This window comes from Trichomonas vaginalis, chromosome V (genome assembly GCF_026262505.1).
Source record: "Trichomonas vaginalis G3 chromosome V, whole genome shotgun sequence".
Taxonomy (NCBI): Eukaryota; Parabasalia; order Trichomonadida; family Trichomonadidae; genus Trichomonas; species Trichomonas vaginalis.
Window position 1 is genome coordinate 17,880,839 of NC_067207.1, and position 13,022 is coordinate 17,893,860.

Here is a 13,022-nt window from a genome sequence, read left to right on the forward strand (position 1 = left end):
TTATTTTATAGAAATGCCCCATATAGAATGGACAGAAGGTCTGCTAGAATAAAAGCAGAGTTAGAAAGATATGGTTGGAGAGTTTCAAAGAAGTTTAAATATAGGAAGGGAAGACCCATAAAAGTCTATGACAAACTTGCTGGTCTGACCTACGAAATGGACTTAGAAACAGCACGCGCAAACTATCCAAACAGATTAGAGAGGTTAGAAGAAGAGCGACTTATGGACATACCTTTCGATGTTAGTGAACCTCAAGTTGAAGGACACGACGGCTTTGCCAGATTCTACTGGAAACATGACGAACAATTGCATCCTTTGAGAAGGAAAAAAGGAAAAGGTGAAGACGCACATGCTCCCATGGAAAGAACAAGATATGCATATGAGAAGTACCGTGAAGTTAGAAGTCAAATTACATCTGGTCGAACCTTTACAGTAAACTTTGACGAAGGAAAGAACAAAGAAGGCTTCATGGTGTACTTGCTGCCATACAAGACGGAAATAAGAAAGGACACAATCTCAGATTGACCATAACGGATTTGGATGGTCACATTTACTATGCAAATGGCAATGAACAAACAGCTGCAAAACTTCTTGACGCTTTCAAGACTACAAAGAGAGAACAAATGGTTGACTCCGACTCAGACATTTTGAATGCAATTGAAGGAATTGCAAGTGTCAAGTTCGAATGGTACCAACCTAACCCTCAAGCAGTCAGACAACATGCTGGATACTTCCCCTTCATAAATAAGTCTGACATTGACTTGACAAGGTATGGAATTTACAATTCAATTGAAACAATTGTCAATGAACCTTGTATTCTTACATGTCTCAGGAACTCTGGTCTTGTTACAGAAGAGAAGATGAAGTATCTTGAGTCATGTGTGAAGACAAGGTACATTCTCAGAGGTCAATTGTCAAAAATTGCACCGTTGGCAAATGTGAATATCCGAGTTAACATTCCGACTGAGAAAGGTTCTTCACATGACGACTATGTTGTTGACAAAGACTTACCATGGTTGAAGATTGTAATCGTCCACAACCACTTCATGTTGAACGAAAGTTTTACAAACCCATTGTTCGGAAAAGGCAAGTGCAACATTGTCAGAGCTGTTAACATTCTTTTCGAGAAAGGTTTGTTGGAACCAATTCCAAATGACAAGCTGACAGAAACTTTTGTACCAAAAGACGAAACAAACTTTTCACTGTTAGCAAGACCAAAAGTTGTTCCAGACAAAGTTCTAGCACAAAAGAAGTACACAGCTCCAAAAGGAGTTGGATTGTTCGGATACCAACCTGAACCAGAAGAACTTCCAATGAGGTTGCAAGAACTTCAAGATGCTATAAACAAACTTCCATTGAGACATCCAATTGACGTCAAATTGTATTGGAGAGCATCTGAGTTAGGTCAGAAGGTTTTATATGAAACAGGTTGCTTCGACGATGTTTATGAGATAACAGGAGAAGTTTCTCAGAAGATAAGAGACTCACTTGAATTTCCACAAACCGGACCCATAGGTTGCGACAAGTTCGACTCAAACGAAAAAATATACTATGTCGACCTTAACGCTGCGTACATGAGGTTTGTCCAATATATTCCGACTGGAATTCCAAACGAAGATGGTGAGTTCCCGGGAAGGAACTATACAGTTGGAAAAGTCATACAACAACTGTATGATATTAGGAAAGCTTCAAACCCCAAACTTGCAATGACACTCAAATTGCTTATGAATTCGACATGGGGATATTCCATTAAGAAACCTCAAGCGATGAAGAGTAAACATTATGAGAAGGTCGACAACTTTGTTGAAAGGTTTTTCTCCTTTTTTTGGGAAGTACGAATTCACTCAAGGTCAAAGTGGCTTAGTAACCACATTAAAAACCTATTGTCGAACATTGGTCTTACCCTCAGTTCGCAAAGGCAGTCCTTGACAACTACAATGAGTTCTTCTCGGAAGTCAAATCGAAAGTTGTGGTTTACTATGAGAACATTGACGCACTCATGACGAACGAAGAAGGCTATAACAAACTCATTGAAATGGGAATGGTCGGTGAAAAGATGGGTCAATTCAAATTGGACAAAATTTTCACCGAAGTTCATGTCCTCTCCAAGCGTAAGTATTGGGGCATACTTGAAGACGGCACAGAAATAAAACATTGCATGAAATAAACAATTTATTTTTGACACTTTCACAAAAAACATAAAAAAGTGAAGTTAAACGTTAAGGTTTACTGAACTGGTTGGATGTCGCCTTCACAGGTTATGTAGAACGGCTGACCCGAGAAGTGAAGGAGACCCTTGAGAATTTGGCTCATTCTTGGGAAAGGGTTCTCTCTGTTTGGAAGTAGTATCCAAGGACGCTTGGCAAAGAACTTGAGAAGAGCTTCTTTCTTTGCTTGCTTTATGTCGTCGTAGGCTGTCCCGTCTGGTATTTGAATTGGAATTCCAGTCGAAGTCTCGAGATTCAAGGCAGCCCTTCCCGTTATCCAACAGTTAACAAGCTTGCCTTTTACATTCTGCCTGAGGAAGTCTTTAACAAGCTCGTTAATTTCAATTAGGTAAATTGCCTCGTCGGTAGGTTCGACCTCGACCATTGCTACTGTCAGAAAAAGTACTGCTACTGTCAGTAAAAGTACTGCTACTGTCAGAAAAAGTACTGCTACTGTCAGTAAAAGTACTGCTACTGTCAGTAGCAGTACTGCTAGGAGCAGTAAAAGTACTGCTACGAGCAGTAAAAAGGAAAATTTGAGAGGGTTTTCGACGATAAAGTACTGCTACTGTCAGAAAAAGTACTGCTACTGTCAGTAAAAGTACTGCTACTGTCAGAAAAAGTACTGCTACTGTCAGAAAAAGTACTGCTACTGTCAGAAAAAGTACTGCTACTGTCAGTAGCAGTACTGCTAGGAGCAGAGATTTTTATCGTTGTGGTCCGACGGTTAAGCCACCAACGAATGTCCCACGTCCCACCAACCGAGTCCAATCTCAATCCAGAAGAACCGAAAGCACCAGCCCCTGCACCTCAGTTCCAGCAATTCCAATCTCAATCCAAATTACTACCAATTCCAATACAAATCGAAGAAGGTCTGAACCGCTTACGCAAAGAGTATGCTACAGCTCCAACCCTTGGTTGTTCCAACAATTCCAATTCCAATACAAATCGAAGAGAGACCAAGAGTTCGAAGAAGGTCTGAACCGCTTACGCAAAGAGTATGCCACAGCTCCAATTGAGAGAAAGTTGTTGCTAAATTCAGTAAAAATATATTTTAGGTGAAGAGGTGACATCTCACCTGTTTTCTCACCTCTTTTCTCACCTCTTGAATTTTCATGAATTTCATCGTAAATGTTTTGTCGAAACTTCTTCATCGTAAATGTTTTGTCGAAACTTCTTCATCGTAAATGTTTTGTCAAGACTTCTTCGTAAATGTTTTGTCGAAACTTCTTCATCGTAAATGTTTTGTCAAAACTTCTTCATCGTAATGAGCGTAAATGACCCAAAAATAATGTTTAGGTGAAGAGGTGACATCTCACCCGTTTTCTCACCTCTTTTCTCACCTCATGAATTTTCATGAATTTCATCGTACATGTTTTGTCATGACTTCATCGTATATGTTTTGTCACCCGTTGAATTTTGTATAAAAAGCAACCCGCGGAATTCCGCGGGTTGGTATATTCTTCACAAAATGCTTGTTTTGAAGTCGAGCCACTTTTGGCTCCACCGTATTTTTCAACCAAAACTCATGAATTTTCCCGAAATAAAAAATAAAGTTAGTTTTTTAAAAAAAATATTTTTTATTTTTATTGTAAGAACATGTTAGCAACAACAGCACCAAACTCGTTAGTCATGAACCCAACTTCAATGTTAGTAGAGATGAAAAGCTTCATTCCTTCTTCATATACTTTCGAAACAGAAATCCAGAAGATAAAGCAGGAACTTCTCCAAGGAGATTTAGGCTGTAGTGCGAAAGATGAAACAAATGAAGAATATCTTTATGAAATGCAGGATATTATTGACCATCTACCTAAACTTCCTGAAATACAACAACAAAAGCTTACTATTCCAGAATTCGATGAAATAGAAGTCAAAGCAACTGACTCAGTAGAAATAAAGAAGTTCATACGTAAGGTAAATTATGAATTCCTTGGATTTCATTGCAACCACAAAGTCATGGACAAAGACTGCGACATGTTATATAAGAACATCTCTGACATATATAAATCTGGGGAGTTTAAGACCTACGACAACTTTGTTTCGTTAGTTGCTGAATGTGTATGGCAGATAAGAGATAAAGATAGAAGAGGTAAAGTATGGAACGAACAAATAAAACCCGCAACTTTTGAGTTAAAGAAAACCATTGACGCCTTAGTCATACTTGCAGGTCAAATTTCAATGTACAATGCTAAAATGAACCCGCAATGTTCTAAATGTAAAGCAGCAATGAGGAAATATAACTACTCCGTCAAAGAGATAGAAAGAATGAGAAACGACTATGCTGACTTAAAGAAAGAAGCAGAGAAACCAGCAGAAAATAAAATGGACATGTTAGAATTTCTGAACAAAAACTATCCAACTGCTGACGATTTCCTTCTTTCAGATGTCAAGAAGAAATATAAAGAAACCTTCGGCATTGTTAAAACATTCGATGTACTGACAGAGGAAATCGAAGCCACAAAATTGTTTAGAATTTCAAATATACATCGTACAATTCATGTAAAACGCTTATAAAAAAAAGAGGTGAGAAAAGAGGTGAGAAAATGGGTGAAATCTCACCTCTTCACCTCAATTATATTTTTGCTGAATTCAGCAACAAATTTCTGAGTAAAATGGCATATAGCTTGTGTCAAACCGTTGAGTTTTCACAAAATTTAAAAAATAGCGTTTACCATGTAAAACGCTTATAAAATAACTGAGGTGAGAAAAGAGGTGAGAAAATGGGTGAAATCTCACCTCTTCACCTAAAATATATTTTTATTGAATTCAGCAACAAATTTCATGAATTTCCTCATATGTTTGCTACCCTCGGAAAACCGAGGATAGAGATTCCATTCGAAAATCGTAAAAAATTGCGACCCGCGGAAAACCGAGGAACGCCTAAAACACATGAAAATCGTAAAAAAATGACCAAATTTCATGATATAACTGTATCTTTTATACAAAATAAAATTAAAGTTAGTTTTTTTAAAATATTTTTTTTTATTTTGTATGTAAGAACAGGAAATGACAAACACTGAGTTTGAAACAGTTAAAAAGATAGACAATAACACCAAAGTGGTTAGAATAGGGGATTTAAACGTAAGATACTCAAAGAAATACAACAAATATTCTTTGTCAGACATTTTAACACTATCTGAAAAGAAAACATCCCACGACTGGGTTAGAAATGCTTCTACTCAGAAAATTTTGACAAGAAATCCTGAGCTTATGATATCGGTAAGATTCTATGGAACAAGAACATATCTCATCGACAAAAGTCTTATACCAATAGTTTTGTTCTGGATTGACCCAGTTGTTGGATATAATTTCATAACATATGGTTCATTCGATACTGAACGTTGCAGTGAAGGCTTACTTTATATCGTTCAGAAACCGAAGGACTTCAATACAAAGAGATATAAGATAGGAAGAACATTTAATATAACTCAAAGATATGACTCTACAGTCAATAGAGTTAAGGTTGCGTTTGTTAACGATATGAGAGCTGCTGAAACAGAACTACTTGAAAAGTTTGAGAAAATGTATGGTGCTCCCATAAAAGGTAAAGAAACGTTTGAAGTAGATGAGATAGATAAAGCTATAAAATTATTTGACGAAGTTGCTGAAAAATACATGTAAAGCGTTTATTTTTGGTCTTTTATACAAGATAGAAAATAACGCTAATTTTATTTTTTTTTATTTTTTTATTTTGTATGTAAGAACAGAAATGTCAACAACAGAGAACACAACAACTGCTATCGTTCATGAAGCTATAAATGAAGAATATGAGTACATACAGTATAACAAACAGTTACGTCTCATTCGTTCGGTCAAAGATGACATGTACCAAATGCAAAGTATTTTGACAGCATGTTTTGCTCCAGATACTAAGCTTCCTAAAGACTGGTTTAGGAACCAAAGCACTATTGAACTATTAAATGAAGCACAGCGAGACATACTTTTTTCTGAAAATCGTGAAGAACAGCGAGTGGGAGAAAAACCCCAGTCGCCAAAACTCTATGAAAATCGTGAAAAATTGCCAAACGGTTTGAGAGGATATTATGTACATAGACTTCTTGTAAATAATGTGGCACAATGGGCTTCAGCTCGCTATTCATGGTATGTTTGTAAACTTCTTGACGAAATTCATAGACAAGAACGTGAAGAGCTAGAGAACAAGCTTGAAGCAAAAGACAAAAACATACAGAAAAGAATACCACGTTCGGTACCAAAAGGAAAGGAAAAGAACTATAAGTATATGATTTACACTGAAGAGATGGAAAATGAAGAAGACAGAGATATGGTTATGTTGCATTTAGTCAGAAGAAACAACAAAAGCTTTTACGACCTTGCTAAGATTTACAAATCTGACAGAAATTGGTTCTATCGCGAAAACTTACCGATTTCAATGACACCAAATGAAGATGTTAAACAGATAGTTCAAGATACGTTACCTCAAACACACTATGATATGAAAGGTTGTACAATACTTACCTTCAAAGAAGATTTGCCGCTACTGAAGGAAAAAATAACAGAGTATTTTGACAACTTCAAACAAGCAGAGTAGATGAACCATTTATTTTTCAAGCTTGACTTCAGATGGCTCAGGTAGCTCTAGATGGTAAATTGTCTTGTCAAATCCTTCTGGCATTCCGAGTCCTTCCATCCGACATTCCGAGTCCTTCCATCCGACATTCCGAGTCCTTCCATCCGACATTCCGAGTCCTTCCATCCGACTGGAAAAAAATTTCCCGACAACTGGAAAAAAATTTCCTGACAACTGGAAAAAATTTTCCTGACAACTGGAAAAAATTTTCCTGTTGTTCGTCCGTAAACCATTCAAATTTTCGAAAATTGAGAACTTTTTGGTCGAACGACAGAAAAAATTTTTCCTTCCAACAGGAAAAAATTTTCCCGACAACTGGAAAAAAATTTCCTTCCGACAGGACACAAACGAATGTCCGACGTTCCTCTTCCTGAATGTCTTCCAAAGCCAGAAGAACCGACAGCCCCAGCACCACAACAGACTAAGACTAAACACTTACATTTTTCAAGCTTGACTTTTTACAATTTGAACTTTGTTTGCGTAGATATGAATTCTGAAAGAAGTATGAGGGTCTTGTATGACTTTATACTTCTCCCATAGTTCATGTCTGTCAAACTTACCTGCCATGGACTCTTTCATAAGTTCCATGAAATCGTCTTCGGACAATCCAGGGAAAAGTATGATATCAGTAAGTATTCTCTTTACATCCTTACTTAAACTCTTGGCTGTCTGTACACAAATGACAACTGAGATGTTAAAGTGTCTGAGCTTCTTAAGAATTCGACACATATCTTGTTCTCTATTCTTAAGCAAAGGATGAGAAGCAAAGTCATCTAAGATAAGAAGACATCTATGAGGGTAAGTCTTCCAATCGTAAGATTGCAATTTCTTCGAAATGTATTCTATCTCTTTCTGTTTGTTTCTGAAGTGTTTCTTCTCTAATATTCTCTGCATTTCCTCATTTGGGTCTTTAAACTTCGAATTTATATACTCATTTATAGCATTGTACTTCAAAACTCTTCTTTGGTACTTCTTTATCCAATCTAACAACTCAGTATCCTTTATACATACTAACTTAGACTTCTTTATAATATCTTTGAACGAACGAATTGACGGTTTGGTCAAATTGACCAGAAGTACTACAAATGACTACTAACTCATAGAATGGGTTCTTCTCATCTAGTTCTTGTTGTTGTGCAGCCATTTTAAGATAAGTGAAAGTCTTACCAGACCCAGGTGGTGCAATTAGACCTGTTATACCATTCTGAGCAAATAAGAACTTGTCATGTATAGGCTTTATCTGAGCATTTTCCAACTTCCTCTTGTTCTTGTTTAAAACATTCTCAAATTTCTTGTCAATGTCAGCAAACTTTTTTTCTAACATATTTTTAGAAAAATTAAAATTTTTATCTTTTTGAAAATGTCTAGCGATTTCGCTATCTATATTCGAGACAAACTTTTCGACAGCAAAACATCTGTCGACCATAAAATCTTACATAGTGTAAACAAGAAAGGTGAATTTGTTCTAAAGTTCTGTTTCTGGGAATATGACAAGAACCATAAAACATTAAGCAGAGCAGTCTTAAAATTTGTCAATGACAGACTTGTTGACAGAGATGACGCCGATTGGAAAGATGAAGTCCAACAAAAGTTCTTAGAATGCAAAGAAGACACATGCGCTGTTCTTGAAGATGAAATAGAAAACAGAATAGAAGAGCTATTAAAGGACAAAGACCTTTTACAAAAATATGGTTCTGAGAAGTTTGACATAACTCCACCAGAGAAGAAGAAGAAGAGAGAAAAGAAAGAAAAGAAAGTAGAAGAAGAGAAGAAAGAACCTGAACCAGAGAAAAAGAAATTTGACATGTAAAAATAAAATTTTATTTTTAGAACATTTCTGGGTCAATGTCAATGTTCTCTTCCTCTTTAGGAGCAAACACTGGCTTAGACTCTAAAATCTTTTTACCCAACTTACCTTGAACTTCAACTATCTTAGACTCATAATATTCATAGTCGTCTGTCTTCTTTGGTTCATAAGGTATAACAAGTTTGTATGCTTTGCCTTCTTTAAGGTTTGAGAACCTTCTGTCAAAATTTTCTTTGACTGCTAACAAACCTTCTATGTCTAAGTCTTCAAATTTCGCACCATTTTTAGTCACAATAGCAAACTTAACTGGTTCGATGTTCCAAACTTTGCTGAATGAAGACTTTTCAAAATGGTAGAAGTAAACATTCAAATAAGCGAATGGGTCTAGTTCTTCTTTAAGTCCTGACATATATTTGTTTACTGAGATGAATTTTGCCATCTTTTCTATCGGATAAAAAAATGTTTTTTTTAAATTTACTCAGAAAAATTTTTCTTTGTATATACGCCATTCTGAACATCTAAAAGATTTTTGACATTTGCCAAGAATGTTCGTTTAGAAGCTGCCATATAACCATACTCTTGACAATACTGTTTATATGAATCGTACAATGACCTTTCATCTAAACACTCAAAGTCAGTTTCATCTATGAACAGTTCATATACACTCTTGTTTGCTTCTAACAACGTTTGTCTCTCTTCGGTATGTGGAATTTGTCTTGGATTGAAGTTAGAAATATCTAATGTCATGAAATATGAGAACAAGTGGTTGTAAAAGTTAGGTGTCAAAGTTTCTGCTAAGTCGTCAAAATATTCTGTATCTTGCATATGAGAATCTGACGTTCTGACAACTACATATCTTCTGTCAGAACTTTCTAACTTCATCGGAACGGCATTGTTTGAAACCATGACGAAGTTTGCAACATTTTCACAAACTCTTTGGTCTCTATACTTTCTTTCAACAACTCCAACTTTGTCTGTTATAAGACTCTTCAAAGCATCCGAGTTCAAAACTTTTGTTGTATCTATACTTTGAAGTTCGTTACATACTATAAGTTTCATATTCTCTATTGAAGAGTTAAATTTACCGCAGATGTTTTCTAAGTTTGTCATATTCGGGTTCGAATAGCCCTCTAACAGTTTGCATAAGATATCTGTAAAGAATGTGTTCTTACCTGTTCCTTGTTTTCCAATTATGATGAGAGCAGTTTCATTTTTAGCACTTGGATGTTGTAAGATGTTTGCAAACCAACATAAGACATACTCATAGACTCTTTCGTTTCCATTGCATATAATTTCTTTGACATGGTCTAACCAAGCTTCTATAACATTTTCTTTCCATTCTACTTGTTCGTATTTATATCCAGTGAAGATAGAATAGAAGTTTGGAGAAGGTGTATAAAACTTTATACCACGAACTGAAAAATCTTCAAGTTTTGACAATAAGATATCCCAAGCATCTAACATCTTCATGCCAACTTGTACGACTTTTATTTTTCTTAAGTTTCTGTCTACATTCTTGTTCTGAAACTATTGTTGCTCTTGGTTTGTTAAAGACAACATCCCATTCTTTCATGACATAACATTCTGGGGCAGAGTCGACATAAATGACTAAACGTTTCAAATTCTCGACTGCTTTGTTATAGTCTCTAAATGGACACATATTTCTGAACGCTTGGAAGTCATAAAAATCTGAAACGTCTATTCTGTACATTTTTATAAAAATAAAAAAAATATTTTTTTTATTCTTGAGCTATTTGTTGTTCTTGAGCTATTTGTTGCATTTGTTGTTCTTGAGCTATTTGTTGTTGAAGTTGTTCTTGTAGTACAATACTTTCACCAGTTGCATCTTCCAATTCGAAACTTTCTGCCGTCATTGACAAATACATAGGACATAAAAGTTTTACAGGAACAAAGTTTGCGTCAACTAAGGTTAAGTTTATGTTTGCTAAAGTGTTTGAGTTTACTAAAGCTGAAAACTCTGCATTCGAATGAACAATAGGCAAACCAGCAGAGAAAGTGTTGTTTATACGCATGAGTATCTTTTGGTCATAGTAGTTTCTGTCGACATTCGAATAGCACTTTGAACCTAAGTTTGAAACAATATATAAGATTGGTGTACTTAAAGTCAATGGAACAGACAAACCTTGTATGACACCTTTTCCTGTTATAGGAAACTGTTGGTAGTAAAAACCAGATATAAGTTTTGTATTATAGCTCATATCGTTTATAGTAAACTCAGTCGGACATCCAAACATAATGAAACCTGCTCTAGTTGCAGCACATGTTACATCCGTCCTTAAAGTATTAAATAAGTCAACAAAACCTGTTGGTGGTATATCTGAGTAAGTATCTTCAAAGAAGTATTTTTTACCATTCACAACAACAAAGTCTTCTGGTGTCAAAAGAGCAAAACAGGCTTTAGTCGTCATCGTGTTTAAGGTCAGTTTACAATATCGTCCTTGAGGACTTTGTAAGTTTGTTGTTATAGAATTATATGACTCAGGGTTTTTAGTCGTAATAGTATAAACCACTATGTCTTCTGCCATTTACTTAGCAAGTAAATTTTAATGAAATGTTGTGGTCGTCAAATATTTTTATGACGTCTGGGAAACTATACTTTAAGTTCAACGTTTCACCTCCTTTCATAACGTATATCTTGTCAATGACATTATATGAAACACCACAGCAAGCAATGTCAGGTTCTATTTCTTTGATGTTTATATCGTCTGCCTCTGTCAAAAGTTTTCAATAGTTCTTTCAAAACTTCATGAGGTGCAATGACATATGAGTTCACTTTTACAGGGTTGTGCTCAACCAAGTTTAACATTAAACCTAAAGCTTGACAAATCTTCTCCTGAGTTTTAAGTTTGTCTTTAAGTTGTTGGTAGTCGTTTCGAATATCTGCAACAGAACTTAAGTCTCTGTTAACTTCAGGGTATGTTGGTTCTTTTACAGGAACTATTGTTATACCATCTTCGTCTTCGTATGGTTTCCCCACTTCAACATCTCTGTCTTTGACATTGACAACAACACTTTGACTGTTTGTTTGAGTTGGTGAATTTAACTTCACATCTGCCACCGCCATTAAACCTTTTGAAACACTTACGCTTCTATTTTTCGGAAATGACATTTTACTTAGAATAAAAAGATGGACGTATTTGAGTATCTCTTCGAATTGAAGCAAAACAAAGTTTACACACACAAACAATACAAATACACTGATAGAATAGTCCTTTACACAAACAATGGAAAATGTTATAGAATAGCAGTCTTTGCTGAACCAAAATATTTTCATAAAGCAAAGAAAGTTGGTATAACTGAAATGGTGAAAGTTCTTGAAGCAGACAAAATATAACAACAAAACTGACGATATTTCTAAAGGTAAGTTTATAATACAATATTATATCAAAATGGCGTACTGTCAATATTTGACGGAGAGAAGTCAGTTCAAGAACAACTTACTGACCTGCTGCCAAAATCTGCTCGATGGAAGCTGTCGTTATAACCAATCTGAGGAGCCCCAGCAGGTTTCATCGAACGAATCTTCAAAAAGATCTTCCGTGAAAAGTGCTATTGGTTTTGTAAACTTCTTTGCTTTCAATTCATCTGGACCGTCTCTGTCACCAGTATATTGTATTTGAACTGTACCAACAGTTGAAATACCACCCATAAAGTCTTCTGAGTCAGCAAATGGAATGCCAAGCCAAAAGTTTGAACGGTCTCCATTTGTATATTGAGTTTTTTGACCTCCTGCATGAGTCCATACTTTCACATATGCATAATAGAACTTTGCATTTCAGGGTTAATGGTTGTTGTGAAGTTGTTGTTAAAGTTCATAGCATCTAATGTCAAGTTGTATGACCTCATATCCTCAACTGTAGAATATTCTTCTCTTGGATAGTATTTGCCATCTATGTTTATATGATATTTAATACCAGGGTTGTAGAAGCAAGAATAGTCATTTATAGTTCGTCTGAACAGTACAAACATAGTATCTGCATGTTTCATTGCAGTTGTTAAAGCAATATCTGTTCTTGCACCTGGGTCAGCACTTTGGTTTCCAACTTCACCTGCAAAGTCTTTGACAGATATTTGGTGTATAGGGAACATAAGTGGAACTGCAATATATTTGGCAGCTAAAGCATTTGAAATATCTGGGTCCAACATATAGACTGCAAGTCTGCTTTCTATTCTCTTGCATTCAAACTTTTCGCATGTGAACTTAACTGGGTCCCAAGCAGTTCCAGCAGCATTGAAGTAGTAGTTTACTTCAGTGTTGAGGTTTGAGAAACCAAAGTCTAAGTCAACTTTGTCTTTGCAAAAGTCACAGAACTTGGCTCCACCAGTTCCAGCTACAGTAAGAGTGAATGGGTCTTGTGTTGGTGCAATGACTAAGTTATTTTTGCTTGGAGTAAGTTCG

At 35.8% G+C, this 13,022-nt stretch overlaps 6 protein-coding genes and 5 pseudogenes across 11 annotated transcripts, besides 1 other annotated feature; 7 read left to right on the plus strand and 4 right to left on the minus strand.

Annotated features, from left to right (window-relative positions):
* Positions 1–13,022: part of a mobile genetic element that runs on past both edges of the window.
* TVAGG3_0356920 lies at positions 28–1,675 on the plus strand (annotated as a pseudogene). Its single transcript has one exon. A coding segment is annotated over exon 1 (1,648 nt).
* Positions 1,707–2,167, plus strand: TVAGG3_0356930 (annotated as a pseudogene). The gene has a single exon. A coding segment is annotated over exon 1 (461 nt).
* Positions 2,950–3,189, plus strand: TVAGG3_0356940 (uncharacterized protein; the record flags this gene model as incomplete). The annotated part of the gene is made up of 1 exon (XM_001318068.1): positions 2,950–3,189. One exon carries the CDS (start codon positions 2,950–2,952, stop codon positions 3,187–3,189), a length of 240 nt encoding a protein of 79 aa, XP_001318103.1.
* Positions 3,807–4,721, plus strand: TVAGG3_0356950 (organellar and viral DNA polymerase type B; the record flags this gene model as incomplete). Its single annotated transcript, XM_001318069.1, has 1 exon — positions 3,807–4,721. The coding sequence occupies one exon, from the start codon at positions 3,807–3,809 to the stop codon at positions 4,719–4,721; it is 915 nt and encodes a 304-aa protein (XP_001318104.1).
* TVAGG3_0356960 (organellar and viral DNA polymerase type B) lies at positions 5,418–5,828 on the plus strand (the record flags this gene model as incomplete). Its single annotated transcript, XM_051231328.1, has 1 exon — positions 5,418–5,828. One exon carries the CDS (start codon positions 5,418–5,420, stop codon positions 5,826–5,828), a length of 411 nt encoding a protein of 136 aa, XP_051101058.1.
* TVAGG3_0356970 (uncharacterized protein) lies at positions 6,466–6,756 on the plus strand (the record flags this gene model as incomplete). Its single annotated transcript, XM_051231329.1, has 1 exon — positions 6,466–6,756. The coding sequence occupies one exon, from the start codon at positions 6,466–6,468 to the stop codon at positions 6,754–6,756; it is 291 nt and encodes a 96-aa protein (XP_051101059.1).
* TVAGG3_0356980 lies at positions 7,240–7,968 on the minus strand (annotated as a pseudogene). The gene has a single exon. A coding segment is annotated over exon 1 (729 nt).
* TVAGG3_0356990 lies at positions 8,356–8,605 on the plus strand (annotated as a pseudogene). Its single transcript has one exon. A coding segment is annotated over exon 1 (250 nt).
* Positions 8,622–9,011, minus strand: TVAGG3_0357000 (protein of unknown function, DUF4108 family; the record flags this gene model as incomplete). Its single annotated transcript, XM_051231330.1, has 1 exon — positions 8,622–9,011. The coding sequence occupies one exon, from the start codon at positions 9,009–9,011 to the stop codon at positions 8,622–8,624; it is 390 nt and encodes a 129-aa protein (XP_051101060.1).
* TVAGG3_0357010 lies at positions 9,077–10,313 on the minus strand (annotated as a pseudogene). Its single transcript has one exon. A coding segment is annotated over exon 1 (1,237 nt).
* Positions 10,342–10,821, minus strand: TVAGG3_0357020 (uncharacterized protein; the record flags this gene model as incomplete). The annotated part of the gene is made up of 1 exon (XM_051231331.1): positions 10,342–10,821. The coding sequence occupies one exon, from the start codon at positions 10,819–10,821 to the stop codon at positions 10,342–10,344; it is 480 nt and encodes a 159-aa protein (XP_051101061.1).